The 19,945-nt window shown below is 43.4% G+C and overlaps 1 protein-coding gene across 1 annotated transcript in view; it reads right to left on the minus strand.

Moving 5' to 3' along the window:
• Nucleotides 1-19,945, minus strand: part of DNAH8 (dynein axonemal heavy chain 8) — a 310,177-nt gene that overhangs the window by 19,800 nt on the left and 270,432 nt on the right. Inside the window, exons 86-88 of the mRNA XM_019549625.1 lie at nucleotides 8,786-8,902; nucleotides 6,919-7,020; nucleotides 4,949-5,109 (exon numbers count right to left, since the gene is read on the minus strand). Of these exons, the coding sequence (XP_019405170.1) occupies nucleotides 4,949-5,109; nucleotides 6,919-7,020; nucleotides 8,786-8,902 (380 nt within the window). The remainder of the gene's footprint in view (nucleotides 1-4,948; nucleotides 5,110-6,918; nucleotides 7,021-8,785; nucleotides 8,903-19,945) is intronic.

The following is a 19,945-nucleotide window of genomic DNA, read 5'->3' on the forward strand; positions in this document are numbered from 1 at the left end:
CTTTTTCCTGCCAAGGCAGGGGGTTGGACTTGATGATCTGCTCAGGTCCCTTCCGACCCTACTAACTATGAAACTGTGAAGTATGTTCCATGTGCACTTGGGATTTCCTGCTTTAGAAAACAGGCCAAATCAAGGCACCAGTAAAAGACTACAGTAAGATCTGAAAGTCATGCTAAGCTGAGGCTTATTCACAACAGGTAAAATACAAAACACTGATGCTGATTTCACAGTGCAAGCATAGCTAGGCCATCTGAGAAGAAATAAAGTGGTATCCCTTCCAGTTTATCTTCTATATTCATAATGATTTTAAGCTGGCTCCTAGGTGTCTGGTTACTCCTTAAAACTTTATGTTTTTCCTGGTTATTAATCAGCTTCTTGAGCTGTTCCAAACCAGATAACCCCTTGTCACTGAAAAAGGTAATTCATTTAAATTGAAACTGTTTAAATAACAGGATTTTCTCTGTCAATTATGGCTTGGGACTCTCTTAATTTACACAATTAAAATAATGCTTTGAAGAGGCTGGACTAAGGGTATAAGAAAACAGTAAAGCAGCAAACAGTGCTTCAAGAGGCAGAAATCTCACTGACACTATCCACTGTTGATGTTGAGAAGCTGGAATAAACAGATTGTTTCTTTTCATCACCTGTTTAACATTCAACGATTGTGCTAGGAACTTTGCCTGTCAACAAAACACCCAAGTGCCTTGGAATGGTAAGATCCCAGCTCTCTCTTCCTCTCTCTCTCTCTTTCTCTTTTTCTCTCTAGGCATAGCTTTCTGAACCTGAATTGTATTAGTTAAGCTTGAGCTAGGTTTCCCTAAATACTCAATTGAACCAAGGTAATATAGTAATTGTTTCTGTTAGTTTTTCCTTGCATGGCTATTACTACTAGTACCATCATAAATTTCATACACTTAACTATAAATAACTTTTATAGTCAAACTGGTGGTAACCGAGTATATTTTTCCTTCTCTACTTCCCCTTCCCCACTTGCTCTGCAGCAATGCTTCTTTTACCTAAGCCAACGATCCCTGTAAAGCCCAAAAATACTGTGGGGTCCACTCATCAAGAGGCTACCATTACTAGGACAGTTAGGGCAAAAGATTGTGACATGCTGGGTTTGAGACGCATAAGGGGATCAGTCTGTATAGGCTGATTGACCCAGTTTGGCTCAGATGTGCCCTAATGAACTGAATGCTGGCCCATGAGGATGTCAGCTGGATACCCAGCCTTATTCAGAGGTATTCTGTTCACCTGCATGCTTGTGTCTGACTGCATTTTATTGTTGCCCTGATGAGCTGATTCCTGGCATATGAGGGTATACATGCTGGTCAACTCGGCCAGGTCAAGTGTGTCATGTTAATCTGTGTGTGTGTATGTATTTGACTGATTTGGTGGCTAGAGAAACCCAATCCCATTGAAACTGAGTCCTGCAAGATAGCGCCATTTGGGGTGAGGACTTGCGGAAGGGAGAAATACTGCTCCATATAGCGCCGCACTTCAAGAGGAACACAGAGAATCTGGAGAGGTTTCAGAAGAGGGCCACTCGCATGATTAGTGGCCTCCATGAAAGACCCTACGAGAGGAGGTTGAGAGATCTGGATCTCTTCTGCCTTTACAAAAGATGGCTGAAGGGTGACCTTGCAGCTGCCTATAAGTTTATCGGTGGAAGACAGCAGGGAATTGGTGATGTGCTGTTTACCACAGCACCCCAGGGAGTAACTAGGAATAATGGGTGTAAACTTGGGGAGAGTAGATTTAGGTTAGACTTTAGGAAGAAATTTTTTATGATAAGGGTGGCCAGAGTCTGGAATGGGCTTCCAAGAGAGGTGGTACTATCACCTAACTTGGAGGTCTTCAAGAGGAAGTTTGATAGTCACCTGGCTGGGATCATCTGACCTCAGTCCTCTTTCCTGCCAGGGGCAGGGGGTCGGACACGATGATCCATTGGGTCCCTTCTGACTCTATAATTTATGAATCTAGAAACACAAGTAACACAAGCAGCACGTTGACAGAATTACAGAGACCCCAGAAGCATACCCTTAATAAATAAGTTCACCCCAAAGTGATGGGCAAATCTGGTAACACTCAGGCCCCTCACTGGGCCTCCCTTGACCATGCAGCAACAGGGAACCTATAGCCTTAAGGGCTAATTATGTGACTGACTTTGTTCCCCTCCTACACCACACCACATGGGTGATGCTGTATCATCACTGTCTTCTGTTGAAGCTTTGGCCTCCTTGGCTGCCACTCCTTACCTCTTATCTAGGCCTCCTAGCCCAGGCCCACTGTACTGGACTTGGCTTTGAGGCACCAGCTGTGCTCTAGCCCTTTCAGGCACCAGGACTCTATCTGCCAGGCCACTGAACCCCTTTTTGGCTGTACCCCTCTTGGGCACCAGGCCTCTGGCCCCTGTTTGGCTTTGTGACCTCATTTTCTGCTCTGCCCCAGGCTCAACACTCATTTGGGCCTTAAACCTACCCTGGCAGGGCTCTAGGCAATTGTGTGCCCCTAGGGCACTAATGGGAGCTCTGAATGCCACCCGTTACAGTTCCAACCCAAACCACCAGTGCTAAACTGCAACTCAAACAATAAGCCCCTGTGCTATAACATAAACAGTCCCTTCTAGGCCCATCAACATCAGCACAAAAGAAGAAGCAGCACTCTGTCCCCTTAAGAGGGAAATCTTTTCCCTACCTCTTGTGCCCTGTGAGCTCCCTGAGCCTCACTGGGCATCCACAGAGCAGTCCCTCTAGCATCCCCTGGTAGCTCTCCTGGTCAGCAGCTCTTACCCCTGGTGCTCGCAGGACCAGACTAGCTTGCTAGCTGGGGCCCTGGCCTGCCTCCAGGTGCCTGCTAATTGGCCTCACTGCCTAGTAGCTAGGGCACCCTGCAGCTGGTGCACCCTGCCCAGCCTGCAGTGCTCCGTTTCTGGGCTGCTTTTCTCTCTGGAAGAGAGCCCCAGGCTCTCTGCTACATCTTCACTTTTTTATTGCAAAGTGCCAGTCTGACACATCTGTATGTCATCACTGAAAAACATGCAGACCAAGCATGACTCTATGATACCTCCCTGCTGTATGGACAGAGCTTGGAATTGTTGAGCAGTTTCCCATCCTGTTTTGAAGAAAGGCCTACAAAGGAAAATCAAGAGAAGCAAATCCAACAGTGTGCTGCTGCTCAAATAAGGGGGGGGGAAAGGAAAAATGAAAATTCGAGAACAGAATGATATGCAGTTTCAGTTATTCTATGGACTTCTCTAGTACTGCCAGAGTCAATGCTTATCTTCTGCCTGTGTTTAATTCTGTCTTTACAACAAGGCTGAGAGAACTAGATACGTTTAGCACAAAGAAAATGAAACGAAGGGAAGGCATGATTGCAGTTTTCAAATATTTGAAAGGCTGCTATACAGAAGAGGGAAAACAACTATTCTTTCTCACAGTACAAGATAGGATGTGAGGCAATGCTTTAAACTGTAGCAAAATCAATTTAGATTATGTCTCAGGGTTAACGTCCTTACTGTTAGGACAATGAGGCAGTAGAAAGGACTGTCCAGGGAAGCTGCAGAATCTTTTTCATTGGAGATTTTAAAGATGAGGCTGGATAAGCACTGGTCAGGGATGATTTAGGAATAGTATTCCTGCATTCATGCAGGGTGGTTTGGCCAGGTGACCCTTTAGGTCCCTTCCAACCCTATGATTTATGAACTTCATAGTGCTTCTTTTTAGGATTATTTCACCTGTGGATTTAAATAAATCACAGTTCATTTTGTCAGACCATTTATCCAGTTCTACCAGATCTTACGCATATATTCTCCAGCTTCTTTCCTTCTGTGGTACATACTCAGAGGTGAAGGTGATAAACAGAGCTGATATTAAACTGGTGTTCATTTTCCAAGATAATTGGGATGGGATAGTGGGACTTTGATATATTGTAATTATAGTGCATATCTATGACCTCTGTGATGGGGCAAAATATCTCAATTTCCCACAACCCTTCGATATGGGGGCAAAGAAATGTGCACAATGATGTTCTGAATAAAGATGCCAGAAGACACTGGGCTCCTCAATAACACCACCTTTGAATATTAGGTGTCCAGCATGTTTAAAATGCAAAGGAAATACGTGATAAATCTGTAAATGTCCTAGATACATGTGTGATGTGTGAACAAGCTTACTAATGGCATAATGCTTGCCACAATGATAAAAGCTTCAGAAAAACAAATACATTTTGATGATTCATAATGTTTTGTTAGAAATCATGCAACATTTTATGGAAGAAATAAAACCCAATAAAACTCCGTACATTATTTCAGGGTAAAAAAAGTAAGTGGAAGACAAAAAAACTGTAGCAGATGATGCTAAAAAACCAATTTTAAATAACAGAACACAAAACATTAACAAAAAGATGGCAACCTATGATTACAGCTACAGAAAAAGGCATACTGTAAACAAAGTATCCACTAATTTCTGCCCCTTTCTCTTACCCCTCGAAAAATGCATGGAGTGACAGAATGTACACATTTTATTGCTGAACTTTCTTTTGTGACCTGTGCAGTACCTGAAACTATAAATGAAAGTTTTTATCAATAAAAACATGAATAATTTCATGATGAAGTTGTGTAATGCTAGCACACTTCAAAAACATCCTTTACCTTTCTTCTCATCATTTTTAAAGTGATTCCTTTAAAAGAACATGTCAAATTGCTAAAGCCCTAGACTGCTTTTAGTCTGCATTTATATCAACATAGTTAGGCATTTTAAAAAAATGCATTCTTCAGTTAGAAAGTGTGGCTTTCAAAGAGTTCATGAAATTCCTTACGAAGTGGACTTTACAAAGGTCCCAGATTTCCCATATGAAAAGTATACTTGTGAATGTTGGCAGGCTTTGATTGCTTTCAAACAGTAAAAAGACCAAGTTCTTAGAATTAGAATATTTGAGACGCACTTACGTGATATCTGCATTGGGGTGAAGACCAAAGACTTCTGGACTGTCCATGGCAGGGAGGGACTGAATATACTCTTGATACTGTTCCAGAGTTTTGCATACTGGGATTTTATATCCAGTGTAAAAAGAGAAGGCACTCTCAAACATCTTTTCACTGAACCACACCTGCGCCAGTATAGAAAAGAAACATAAAAATCAAAACTTCTGTTTGTTTTGACATTCACACAAAGGTTTAAAATCTTCATTATTTTTTCATACTTTATGGGAAGTCAGGGTACTAATTTTGATGAGCACTACTTATTTTACTCTGAAATAAAGTAATACTATGCTGTTACAAAGTAATCATTTCAAAGCTTGAATTACGTTACGTAAGTTAATTTCATTTTATAAAGGTATCCCTGCTTCTCTTTTAAAAGCAGCAGTCAAGGTGGAAGGTCTCACTGGCCAAGAATGATAGATTGTATTCTTGAAAAATTAATTTTACATGCAAGCATGTTGCAGACAGTCTGGTAAGCTTGTACCTCTTTAATAGAAACAAGAATTCTGCCTCCACACATTACAATGGGCATGCCTATGCATGCATTTGATCCAAGGTCAGTTTACTCATGAGTAAACTTTTTGTTAGTAAATGCTCCTGGGCAGGCACCTACACATGCAGGGAATCAGGAGCAGATTTGCTGCTAATGGCAGCAAACTGCTCCCACTTTCTGGGGCCCTACAATGGGCCCCTGCCATCACCTAAGGGCTGGCAGGGAGCACTGGGCTGTCTCCTGGAAGGGGCTGGGACATTACATCCTGTCCTCAGGAACTGCCTGCTGCCAGGGTAGAGACAAAGTCCCCCTGCCACAGCAGCAGAAAGCTCCTGGCCCTGGCTTGCTGATCAGGGGCAGGGAATGTGGAAAGAGCTACAAGGGATGGACAGGTCCCAGACCTCTGCCCCAGTCCCCTGGTGGGGAAGCTAGCACCTAGCTTGCTGCTAGGTATCTCATCAGCAGATCAGGGCAGGGGGTTAGGAGCTAACCCACCCCTGAAGCTCTTTCCAAGTCCCATGCCTCAATCACCTGATCAGGGCATGGGGCTGGGACTTGCCCCTGACCAGGACAGATCCCAGACCCCACTCTGTGACTGTGGGAGAGAAGCTGGGGAGCCTGTTCCCTGCTGAGCTCTGTGATCACGGAGCTGGGGGGGAACAGACTGGGGAGCCTGTTCCCTGCCAAACTCCGTGCTCGCGGACCTGAATGGAGAACAAGCTCCCCAGCCTGCTCCCCACCCAGCTCTGTGATCACAGAGCTGGGCAGGGGACAGGTTCCCCAGCCCCCACCAGAAGGGAGCTCCCAGCACCAGCTCCATGACTGTGGGGCCAGCACTAGGAGATCCTTATCTCCCAGCCCAAGCTCCACAGTCACAGGCCTCAGGCTGGGAGACCCTTATCCCAGCTCTGGCTCTGCTGTCACAGAGCTGGCACTGGGAGACAAGGGTCTGCCAGTCCCAGCTCCCCAATTGCAATGGCAAAGTGGGGGCTATGAGATAAGGGTCTCCCAGCCCCTGCTTCCCAGTCACAATTTTGGAGCAGGGGGCTTGGAGCTCCCTGTTTCTGGGGCAGGGGATCATAGTCCCCATCTGGGCTCCAGTGGCAGATCCTGCCCTGGTCCAGATTTGCTCCAGGTCAAGCAACTGCATGAGTGCTTCTGCACCATTACTAATCAAAAGTATATTTGCTACTTGCAACTGCAGTAGCAAATTTATTCATGATTAGTGAGTTTTACTGTGCAGTTAGCATTGCATGTGTAGATGCACATGCTTACTGTGCAGTAAACTATGCTACTGTGCAGTAAAGCATCTTGTGTAGATGTGCCCAACTGCTGTTAAAAATGATAGAATTTTAACTATTATATATTTTAGTAAAAATGAATACTGGCAACTAAAACAGCTGTTGTTTATAATGACTAATGAGTGTATTTTCAGCTCTCTTACCCTTGCAAAGCAATTAAGAAGACGCTTATCAAAATCATCTGTGACCCTGCCTCCATATTGCACCTCTCCAATCATGTACCGTACTGTGCTCCATGATATTCCCTAGATGCAAATTAAGTTAAAAAATATTTTTAATATTTAAAATATAATTTTAAAAAATATTTTAAAAACCCCTATGCATCTTGGGCAGAGCCAACCAACTTCTAAATAGCTGGAGGTTGCACTAGTGTGGACTGTGGGCCCCCAGGTCTCACCCTCCCCCTGCACCGGGCATGTGGGCAGCACTCCCCTGCACCAGTGCACCATGCTGCAGGCTCCCCAGGTGCCAGGGATTTAACTACCCAACCCCCTGGAGCTGGAGCAGGAAGTGAAAACTGAGAGAGGGGATGGAGCCTAGAGACCTCAGCTACTGTAGCAGCTGGAAAAAAACTATGACCATCAAATCTACTTTATAAAAAATTATTAAGCATTTCAAACATATTTTCTGAACCTATAGTCTTTAGACTAAAGTCCTTGAATTGGACTTGTCGCTACAAGGAGGCATTGCTTCTTCAAATACTTCCTACCACTTCCTTTGCAGTGTTAACGGCAGCCTAATTTAAACTGGGAATGCTTTGGGCACCTTTGTCTTATTTCTTCCTTAGTTTCTCAGTAGCTCTCTGACTGGCAACTTGATTACAGGAGAAGGAATGGATATTCTATTACTAGGTTCTTTTCTAGCAGATAGAAGGCAAAGTAGAAGGAAGGCAGGAGTCTGACTGGTTTTGTCAAGAGTATATTTTGCTTCCTTTCCTGATATATCATTTGCAGGAGTTCAGGAGAGGACAAAAAGAGGTGAAACTGAGAACCAACCAAGTTACAGTTCACATATTCTCTTTTCCAATCCAGCACTGCTACAGGTAGCCTGATACTTGTTCTAACTTGTACTCTGGCTGTAGTTTCCAAATAACTATACATCAGCTGGGAATAACCAAAGTTCAGCACACCCTAACTGCTGCCCATTTTTCCTCTCTCTGCAATCCTAGAAAGTTGTGAGAACCCAGCTAAATTGTGGCTACATGCATCAAGGACTTCATCATGTTCATCATGTTAGGGGAATCCTCAGCAAGGTGTTTGTAGGTGTTTCCTTTCCTTCTGTATACAAGGCTTATGGTATAGAATCTCCCTCCATACTACTGCTGTCGCTCCTTGACCTCTTTGAAAAAATAAATCCGGTCTGAAGCTTAAAAGCTGGATTCATTAATTGGTTAAATAAAAACAATGAACTAATGAAGTCATAAATGACTATTCTTAATTTTTACATGAACAGCAGAATGAATCTGCCTGAGATGCAACTAATTTTAGAAATATGGCTTTAACTGCATTGTTTCTTCATGTAAATATATGACACCAAAGTATTATAGCATTAGAGAACTCACGCTATAATGCACCTACTGAAACAGTTCATACACACCTACTGGAGCTGCCCTGTTAAATTAAAATTCTTACTTTATTAATTAATTGATTTACATATGATCATCTGCAAATGCTTAGTTAGGAATAATAGCTTTAATCAGGTATGGTTCAAGGCTATTCACATTTCAGAGTTCTGAAAATACAAGATCAAATTCTGAAATCTTTAAATAGAACTCCTGTTGTAGTCCAGGGAGTTTTGCCTGTTTAAGAACTGAAGGCATTGGCCTACAGGCATTGTCTAATAAATCAAACACTTAAAATAATTATATAGTTTTCACATGGACAACGGTGTACAAGAAGCATGCTAGATTGTCCTGTTACTAGCCTAGCTAAAAGAACAAATATTCTTCACGGAAAAAAATGGAATTCTGTGAAATAAGAAACAATCAGAGAAAAAAATATTGCCACTCACTTTCTTGATGTCACATTCATCTAGGTGATTCTGTATAAACTGAACACTGGCTGTAAAATCTGCAGAGTTAAATTCGTATGGAATATTCCAGCCCAAGGGGCCAAATTTACGTCGTTCCTTAAGAATACCAATAAAAACAAATAATGCGTTTACTTCAATGTGTTTATTATATTGTTTTGGTATTAGTTCTTTTGAACTTTAATTGGAATAAATTATTAAACTTTGGAAATGGCACAAGCCAGATGAGCTTCTCATTGGTATAGACAATTAATTTAAAATGGCCACACAGAGCTCTGGGTAGGAACAATATGTCAAAGAAAAACAAGAAAAACACTTATGACTATCCATTTCAGGGGTCAGCAATCTACAGAGCCATTGGACCTGGCTGGTGAAGGCAGGGTTTCAGCAACATTCAGCTGTGGGATCTCTGCCCATGCTGCCATGGGGACAAACGGCTGTGATGGTTGGGTCCTAGCACACACCTACCTGCTTGCTCACCTCTGACCTTAGGTCTGGCCCACAAAACACCCATGACTGTTCCTGGATCAGAATGGTCAAATGGGATAAGGTAAGTTCTCTGGTGGCCTAATTTTTGAAGGAACTGAGCCTTTGTAATTCCATGAACCTCAGCAGACGTACATAACTCTGACTAGCTAGCTTTACTCTTTCATTGTTTCCATGCAAGTTCTATTTGCTAGCAGTAATTTGAATATTCCACTTTGATTTGAGAACACTGAGTTAATAATACATATAGGTTGTGTCATTTATCTTGTTACTTTGGTGTATTCTTTTAATTTGTAAGCTTTTCAAAATCCTTGCCATTTTACGTAACATAGGGCTGCCTAACAAGCTCCATTATGCTATTTCAGATCCTCTATTATTAATGTTTCATGGTTAACATGTTATGCTCATCTGAAAACATAACTGGAAATCTAGCAGTCAAAAAGTAATAGTTAAGTACATAAAATATGGAGAAACCATCCTTAGGATGAAAACATTATAAATGTACAATAGGGTCATATTCCTCACAGCATTTTAACCTCCTCGTATTATGTACATCTATGACTTGCTGGGAATACTCTTGATAACATTTCTAGAAAACCAAATATGAAAATAATCATATTTTTATTCACTTTGAGTTTTTTTATGGTCATACCCTCCTTGTAAATGCTGCACGCTATTTTCTCATTCTAAAAACTGTCAACACATGGAAACAAAAAGTACAGCAAGATAAAGATGAAGTTTCAAAGACATTTATTAGAATCTAAAATGACAAGGCCTGCCAGTTAGCAACAGTAAATGGGTAACATCTTGGCTAGATTGAACTGTGGCAAAAGATCCAGAAAAAGAATTTTCGTAACAATTAAATGCCTAAATCCACACTTCAGATCCTCAGAACTCCTCTTCATTTTCCACCTAGCCTTGGGGCACCTGAAGTCTAAAGATGTCAGGATTTCTTAAGTAAAGTTTCTTAAGCAGCTAATGCTTAATAACCAGAGCTGCCTACATTTTGGCAGTACTGAATAGGTAGGTAGGTGCCTAGTTCATGTTTTACCCCTGCTGGGATCCATGGCAAATGTTCTTTCATCTATCTTGCCTGCAAGGCACAAGGTGGCCAACATTTTCAAAGCACATTTAACCATGTACAGAACAGCAAATGAAGAACAAAATTTGAACCTCATTTTTTCCTTTCCAACACAAGTACCCTAAATTGCTAGACTACAGAATCACATTTTACTGTCACTTTCATCTAATTAATATATGTTACTTTCATGCAACCCTTTAACCAGAGAGATGGAGGGCATCTACCTTGGAGTAATTCCTGTAATCTAGCTGTATCCACCCCTTTCTCTCTCTGTATGATTGACAAACAGATACGTGAAACCAGTTAAATGAAACAGAAGTGCAAGAAGGAATCATTGTTGCTAGTTCAATGAAACCAAGAAAGGAATATGCCTAGAATTAATCCACTTTTGGAACTAGATTCCTATTCATGGTGAAAAAGTCATTTTTGGTAACCATTGCCTGCAGAATTCACTGGCTTTGCTACAGTCCCAAGAGCCAAATCAAAAAAAAATCTCTGCAACTAAGCTGGTTTTGTTTTGTCCCTGTTTCGGCCCATTTCGAGATGAATATGCCCTTTCATATGAATGGTTATATTGTGCCATTCAGACAAACACAGCATATTCTAAAAATCTGTCTTCTTGAAATCCAAGTATGTAAGATGAACTTCTTTCCTTTCCAATATAGTAATATGAAGCTCTTCTTTTCCTTTGACCGCTTGCCCTGCAGAAACACTTGGGTCAGTCCTCTGCAGCTTTGCTGGGGACAAATTCACATAACTGTCCTTGTGCACTGAAATGAGAACATATGTGGGCTAGCTACCATACTAGTTTTGAGATGCCATAGCAAAGAATGAAAGGGAAGACCACGGTATTGAGAGGACTGTGTATGGAGAAGACTGGTTGTTGATATTGATGGGCAGTCCTGAAGAACATAATAATAAAGTAAGTGGAGATACAAGTCTTGCATGTATATGGATCCTAAAATTTCTCTCTAACGGGCCGCTACTATTACAGGGGAAAAAATCCTTGTTCATTTTTTTTACTCCGCAACCTGTTTTAGCCACTCGAGATTAAAGACTTTTTTGCAAGCTCCTGAATTTTTAGAAACTTAAAATAACAGAGTGCCTTCATGTAACTGATATGAAGGGAAAGAAAGAAGAGCAGAGTTTATTTAACTTCTTTTAAAAGTATCACTTTTGAGGCAAAGTCTATATAGTGCCTATTAAAAATAACACAACCTATTTTTCTGATGTTATGTTTCTCACTTTGAAAAAACAGGTGCTTCTGCCACTAAAGGAATACATAGGTTTCAAGCAGCAGCTGCAGGAAATTAGTTTAGATTTTCAAAAGTTTTATGACCTCTGCTCCACTGGCATTTATTATAATACCCTCAGATGAAAATACTAATCAGTGATATTAGCACAGTCTCTAAAGAAGAATATTGACTTGTGAAAGGAAACATATTAAATTTGAGACTGTCCTATTTTTGTTGAAGTTTGGTAACATGAGTGACTGGGAGGATCTTCTTAAAACCTTCTGATTCCTCCATAAAAATCCATTTCACCTGAAGTATAAAGGAGAAAAATCTTTTGTTTATTCTGAAATCTGGCAACCCATAAGGAGGGAGTTTTATGGATCTCCACTCTACTGGCTATAGGCTGAGAGCTTAATATTCATTCACTCAAACGGGAGATGGATCAGGCAAAAACTGGCAAAGTATTAAAAGTATTGAGGTGATGTTGTTATTGTGACAGTCCAGAAAATATGTGAAAGGCAAGAATTCTTGCAGATAATATGTTTTATTTGACCAATCACATGGTTGCGATAGACATAGGCAAGCTTTTGGATAACAAATTACCCTTCCTCAGACCTCTGGGAGAGAAGAGGCAGCACAACTAAGTAGGCAAAGTATTAATAGTGCTGTCTACAAAAGCACTGGGTAACATGGCATGTGTTGTTGTTATGATTTTAGTTTCCTTGTTGGAGAGGAGTAGTCCTCTCTCAACCTCTTGAGATCTGGTAAAAAAATATGTATTTAGAGATGTTTTGGACCCTGAAAAACCTGAATAAAGCATTTAAATTTATGTGTATTATCACAGCAGCAAGAAATTTAAATCAAACGTCAGAATCCTACTTTACTAGTCATCATATATACATGAAAGAAATAAGAGTCTCTGTACCGGAAATGTGACAATCTAAACAATAGGTAAGAATGAACAAGAGATACAAACAGTTAAAAGATAGGATAATTCTGGGAAGATTAAATAAGAAAATGAGCAGAGTTAAACAGAAAAACAGATAATATAGCTCACTGGTTGCCTAATTAGAGCTTTCCAACATTTAATTCTCCATACTTAATTAATTAATTAACTATCCTTATGCAACTGCTTCTCCAAAGAGTTTTCACCGAGTCTCCAAGGATGTATACACACCCACAATTTATACATGCAAGGTTCCACATGTCTCTTCTCTCGTTAGGGAACTTGCAGATTACATTAAACCAGGGGTTTAACAAGCAGTCGACAGGTCACACGAGGGGTTAATTTGCAGTCAACAGACTCCTGTCCAGTCACTTCTCCTCCCACTGCTCATGCTGCTGGTCACTAGGCTTCCCTTCCTGTCTCCAGGTTCCACTTCCTGCCCCTGCCCCACAGGTAGCACAGAGTGTGGTCCCAGCAACTCAGAAACAGGACAGCTCTACACTAAACAATAAAACCTATTTGCAAAGAACTGTTACCACCAGAGTGTAGCTAAACTTTATTGATCCTTGCTTCTACACCAGAAACAGCAGCAAAATTTCCTCTTTCCAAGTCAAGAATGTTTTGATCAATAAGGATGCTTATACATGTGCAGAGAGGCCGCTCTGATGTGCTGTCTGCTGGAGTGTGGATATTACCGTGCTCCAGCAGACTCCAGCATCACACGTATCAGAGTCCCCGCACTGAAAAATGGCAGCAGGGGCACTTTAACAAAGTTCAACAAGGTTTAATTAAACCTCTCCTGCTGTCATTTTTCATCACAGGGACGCTGATACATGTGATACTCCAGGTGCTTTTATTACAGTTGCTCTTGGAGCCACTCTATTTAAAGCACCTCCTCTGCCTCTTGGAGCATGTCTATAAATGCCCTGAGAGTAAATGCTGACTAACTGATAGATAAGTCCAGAAATTTAAGCTCTATTTAATTATATGATTTATATTTTTTATGATAAAACTTGCCAGAGAGGTGGTTTCACAGTCAAGTCTAAAGACAGTGAAAAAATTTCCTCTGCTTCCTGAAAATCCTTGGTGGAAGATATACTAGATATTCTTTGGGCCACTTGAGGAGACAAAAGGCCTGTCAGACTTTAAAGTGCAAGAAGTGGGCATTTTGCTTGTGAATAAGAACATTTCCTGCTCCTCTGATATTTAGGTAGGGACCAGGTTTGCAAGGTCTGAAGGCATTATTAAAACAGTCTACTAGTACCAGGTCTAAAAAAGGCAAAAAAAGATTAACAGGAACACTGTCATCTAATTCAGAACTGCCTGTGGCAGCAATGAGTGAGTTTTAGACACATCCACAATAGCATTAAAACAGGAATCAATTTACACAAAGGATTATATCCTTTTTTATTGCAAATACTAAACTTCAACATGGGTGGCCAGGTCTGGGGTCACTTGAAGATTAAGATGAGTGAGCAGGATCTAAGGACAAACTGGGTCAGGAAGGCAAAAGGTCAAGCAGAGAACAGAGTTTAGGAGTGATCTGAGGTGAGAAGGCAGGAAATCAAGCAAAGAACGCAAGCAGCATGGGTGACTCGTGCTCCCTGACTCTGGGGGGCACCAGCAGTCGATCACCAACTGGGGGGAGGGGCTTCCCTAGCAGCCAATCACCGACCCCAGAAGCACTGCCAGCAAAACCAGAAATGCTGCTGGCACTTCTTGGGGGGGCACCGGCTGGCACTCCTCACTTCCCAGCCAGCAAGGGCCAATCTCGGGGGGGGGGCATGTGCCCCCCCGGTGCCCCCTCCACGCATCACCTATGAAAAGCAGTGAACAAACTAGAAGATGGCAAGTACAGATGAATATCCAAGTTAAGGCCCTAGGTTTAAGGTCCCAGCCTGACACTCTCCTCCCTCCCCCAGTGGTCCTGGGCAGCACTGCTTCAGGTTTCTCTGGGTGGTCTTCATGGAATACTTCCAGTAAGTTAGGGGCATGGATGTTTCTTGCCAGTTCCCATGTAGTATCTTCAGGTCCATATCCTTTTGAGTCCACTGAATAATGCAACATCCCCTGTTTCCACTTCACATCTAATATCTCATGGATTAGGTACTCTTCCTGTCCCTGGATTTGTTACAGGGGGTGGTGGATGTTGAGTACAGTGTAGGTAAGAATCCTTTATATCTGGTTTGAGGAGTGGATAAAGGCCTGCACTGTCTTGAGTAGTCATGGCCATCAAAAGTAGTGGGAGATGAGGTAACTGATCTTCTCGGTTCTGTGGTGGTCTGATAACAGGGATTCATAGCTTAGGTGAAGAATGGTCAGTCTAGCCAGACCTGGGGGCATGCAGATCTTACACTAGGTAATAACCCCTTTTTGGATTCAGGGTGGTTGTTGTGTGAAGATGGTATGATCTTCTGGGAATACTGTTTGTAGATACGGGCACAGAGTAGAGAAAGCAGGTGTGCTAGCCATGCAGCACTAAGTTATGAAGCTTCAGAACAGGGCTAGGTTCAGATGACTCCTGTGATGAGTCTGGTGTAAATCATAGTTGGTGATGAATAGAAAGCTACCTTGTGGACTCAGTACAGACAGTTTGAATAATTATTCTCTTGGGGCTCACCAATCCCCCAGCCACATTCTAGGACCTCTTGGACCAATTTGCTGTCACCGACATGGATGACATCCTGATCTCAGAAGACCCTGACCAACATCTGTCATGTGCCCAAGTGGTGCTGGAGAGACTTTATCAGCATAGACGCTTCATTTAAGCTGGAAAAATGCACCTTTAACTAAACATCACCAAGTTTCTTGTATTTATTTTATCCACGGAGGGCTTAAAAATGTCCCCCAGAAAATGTCTGCCCCCCATCTGAGAGTGGAAGACCCTCCAGAATGCTAAGGAGCTGCAGAGATTCTTGGGGTTCTCCAATTTCTACTGGTGTTAGAAGTTGCCAATTTTGCTCAGACTGGCACATCTTGCACCTCATTGCTAAAAAAGAAAGTCCAGGTTTACTGATCTGTGGAAGTCCAGTGAGCCTTTGAGTGCCCAAAACAGGCTGCATCTCTGTCCCTGTGTTAGCCTATCCAGGCTTTCCCTTTGCGATGAAAACAGATGCCTCCAGCACTGCAGTAGACGTGGTGCTCTCACAAAGGCAGAGCATAGAAAAGGCCTTGCACACCTGTACCACCTTCTCCTGCAAGCATACCCAAGCAGAACAACATTATGAGAATTTAGACCACAAACTCCTGACAACTGGAGTGGATTAGGGGAGTGGTGACATTACCTTAAAATAGTGTGCGTGTAACAGTACGGGTTCTCACCAACTGTAAGACTCTGGAATTCTTTTGAAAGACTACGGCACTCAACCAGAGGCAATTTCAGTGGGCACTCTTTTTCTTCTGCTTTGACTTTAAATTACCACCCAAAGCCCAGAAGCAGAAAGCTGTATGCTCCTAAGAGGTCAAGCTTGGAGAATATGTAGGCAGTTTTCAGTTGACCAAGCAGCTCTGGGATGAGAGGTAAGGGGCACTGATTGAGGATGCTGACCTGCTTCAGGGTCAGAGTGTCTACACTAGGGGTGCTCAACCAATGGCTCACAGAGCCATGTAATCTGGTCCATGGGTCACCCCAGGGATCCAGAAATTTGGCTATAGACGAGTAGTGGCAATTAGCACTGCCACTGCTGCCAAATTCCCAAGCCACATGCATGCAAGATGTGGCCTTGATTTAGGATCTCTGTAAGAGACAGATAAGTGAATGTCATGTCACCATCCAAAACAAAGGCATATGCAAGTTCGCTTAGAAATCGGAACTATTTGGATGGAAGGGCTTTAGCGTATTTTATGTACAGGCAGTCCTTAGACTTGCAACACAACTGGTTCCCGAAAACCATGTCTTAAGTTGAAACATTGTAACTCGGAACCAATTTTCTCATTAGAAACAATGTTATGAATGGGGGATTGGTTCCTGAACCAAGGCCTGATGATACCCTATTTTCACCATGTCCCAGAAACCGGGGTGATGCCAGCAACTCACCTGCAGCAGGAGACAATGCTCCCGGGGAACCCGCGTGGCTTGTGAGCCGGCTTTACATACAGCTGCAACCGGCCAGCAACGTCAGCACTAGACGCCGGCTGGCGAAGATAAAAATGGCGGCAGCTGCGGCGGAAGGGGCGGATGGCCCTGGAGGTGGGAATTCGTCAGCGGCAGGGAAGGAGCGCAGTGCCCGAAGGTGTCCAGGAGGAGGGCAGAGAGTCAGAACAAGTACAGCCAGGGAGAGGGAGTCAGCGACAGCCTCCAGGAGCCGGTGAAGGGCAAGAGGGGCCTGAACGGGACGTCGGCGAGGAGCAGCAGCTGCAGAGGACACGCAGGAACCAGGTGATCGACCAGCTCGGAAGGGTGACAAGGATCCCGAAGGAGGGTCGCGGTTGGGGCGGGGTTGCCACCTGGACTGCGGGCACCGGGATAGACTGGGCTTAAAGCCCCAGGGATAGGGGTTGGGAGCCGGCTCTGTATTCAGAGGGGCTCAACCCGAGACGTATAAGGGATAGGGGCCAGGGAAGAAGCTAGATGTGCGAGATGGGCCACATGACTCCGCTGAGTTGGCTCAGGAAGGTGGCGTGAGGCCGGGGTGCAGGGGTGGTGGAGCCCCGTGTACATCCGCCGCGTCAGACCTGGGCAGTGAGGGACCCGCTAGGCAACCCCCACACTGACAGTACATCAAGACATGGCAGGAAAGAGCGGGGTCAGCGACACAGGGAAAGAACAACCTCATTGCCTTCAAAGGTCCTAAGGTTTGGCTGCAACAATAGGGCCATACCCTCGGGGTAAATAAAGCCTGGCGGGCACACACCAAAAATACCCCAGAATTTTGTATTCAATCAATTATAGATGAGTAATATAGCTACATTAATGTATTTATATTGTAAATAGTAATCATATTGATTTGGAAGGACTTCTTTGAGGTGACTTTGCTGGACTTTTTGAAGGGCTCTTGGTTGGACTTTTTGAAGGGTTCTTGGCTGGAGTCTTGTCTGCAGGTTTTTCTGGAGTCTTGTCTGCTTTCTTAAAGCAAGTCTTATCTGCTTTCTTAAAGGAAGTTTGGACAGATGTTCACCAGGAAGATGGGTGACACAGCTAACTTATCCTCTGGCATGGTGGCGTCACATCAGATCAAGCGTTGTAAAGTTGAAACTGACGTCAGAAAGTTGAAACATGGTGTCAATTTATAAATGCTGTAAGTGCGAAATGTAACTCGGAACGTTGTAAGTCAAGGACTGCCTGTAATTAGGAGTATGTGTACAGAATGCACATCCATATGGGAGGAGATAGGAAAGAGAATCAAGAAGAAATACCACAGAAACCAAGAGGGAAGGAAGCCTCAAGCATAGCCTGAAAAAGTACTTGAAGTAGTCCTAAGATAAGCGAAAGGTAGGGATTGTTCAGTAATTAGGCCGAAATAGGCTGAAATAGGGTGGGAGCAGAAAGCAAGAAACTGTTTCCGGTTTTCAATTCCTCCTCTGTTGAGGGAAATGGAATTTGTGCATTATAAATAAAAGAGGCTGAATCAAAGAATCATCTGACTCCATCACCAATATCACCTAACTGGAATAATCTACAATTATAAGACTCCAAATTTTTTGACTAATGGCTTAAGTTGAAGCAGGTAACAAATAAGCAGTATTAAATTGGTACTAGTGGAAAAGGATTCATTCGCAAAAGACACTGACATCTGTTTAATTAAATTTCAGACAGGAAATAATAGGTTCGCTCACATGCCTAGAAATGTGAGTACTGAGGTACGCTGACAAGGGTCCACTATCATTGCCCAAACATGCATAATGTACCTGGTGAGACAGCTGGAAGACAGTGTAAGGAACACCAATTTAAAAATCATTTAGCTTTTGTTAGATATTCACCTCTAAATGCAGTCTGATGATTTTAGTATAAAAATGATGTCATAAGCTCGGAAAAATGTTTCAGGCTCACAAAATCCCGAACTTCCGAAAAGTGTGAATTACTGAGGATGGGGCATAGAAGAAAATGTCCAGTAATAGCTGTAATGAGGATAAAGAAAAAAGATAGACCTGACATTTTCTGAGGGGTGCCTTAAGTCTAATGAGAAGTGACTTGTTAGGAAGTTGAGAACCACTGCTTCAGAGGTTCATTTTCAGAAACAAAGGCAAGTCTTCATTCCCTTTCAGGTTGGCTGATCTCCTCCAGCAGGCTTTAAACTAGGCTCATCAGGGGAAGGGGAGGATGAGGACAGAGGGAGCCACGGAACACCGAACCAAGAGACACCCACAAGAAAACCCAGCCAAGACAGGTGACGAGTACAAGAAATATCCAGGTAAGACACAGGGGCCCAGGTAGTCCTGGGATTAGGGGGGTGGTGCATACACCTCCAGGAGGCCTTAAATGCCTCTACACTAATGCTCATAGTATGGGGAACAAGCAGGAGGAACTTGCCCTCCTGCTAGTTAGCACACACCCAGACATAGCGGGGTCACTCAAATGTGGTGGGATCCAACACATGACTGGGCAGTAAACATCAAGGCCTATAGGCTGTACAGGAGGGATAGAACAGGGAGGAAAGGTGGAAGTGTGGCACTCTATGTCAAAGAGCAATACACATCCTCAACAAACAGCACTGGGTCAGAGGAGGGGCAGACTGAAGTGCTCTGGGTCAGAACACAAGAGGGTCAGGGGGAAAGGGACTTAACAGTGGGAGTCTACTACAGACCACCCAACCAGGGGGAAGAGCTGGACTGGGAATTCTCAGGTCAGCTCACAGAGGCAGTTAAGTCAAGGGATGTGGTCATCATGGGTGACCTAAACTATCCGGACATCTGTTGGGAAGAGCAATCAGCTAGGTCTGACCACTCACATAGGTTCCTAGCTGAGTTACAGGACCTCCATCTAACCCAGGAGGTGCACAGTCCAGGGAAAATGCCTTGTTGGACATGGTCCTGGCCACATGCGATGACCTGGTGAGGGGGCTGCGGATTCTCAACCACCTAGGAGATAACGATCATCGCCTACTGGAATTCACCATCCAGTGCAGGGTGTCAAAGACCTGCAGCAAGGCAACAGCCCTGGACTTCAGAAGGGTGGATTTCAATGAGGTAAGGAGACTAGTCGGGGAGGCACTGAGGTCCCGGAGGGGAGGGGAGTTGGGAGTCCACAACGAGCGGCCTTTCCTTAAGGAGATGATCCTCCAAGCCCAAAGGGTGACAATCCCAATGCAGATTAAAGGGGGCAAGAGTGCTCAAAAGCCCCCATGGCTCACCAAAAGCATCCAGGAATGTCTCAAAGCTAAAAAGGAGGCATACACCCAATGGAAGGGAGGGGTCATCACCAAGGAGGATTATACCTCCATTGCTCGAGATTGTAG

This window comes from Crocodylus porosus, unplaced genomic scaffold (genome assembly GCF_001723895.1).
Source record: "Crocodylus porosus isolate Cpor-Errol unplaced genomic scaffold, CroPor_comp1, whole genome shotgun sequence".
Taxonomy (NCBI): domain Eukaryota; kingdom Metazoa; phylum Chordata; order Crocodylia; family Crocodylidae; genus Crocodylus; species Crocodylus porosus.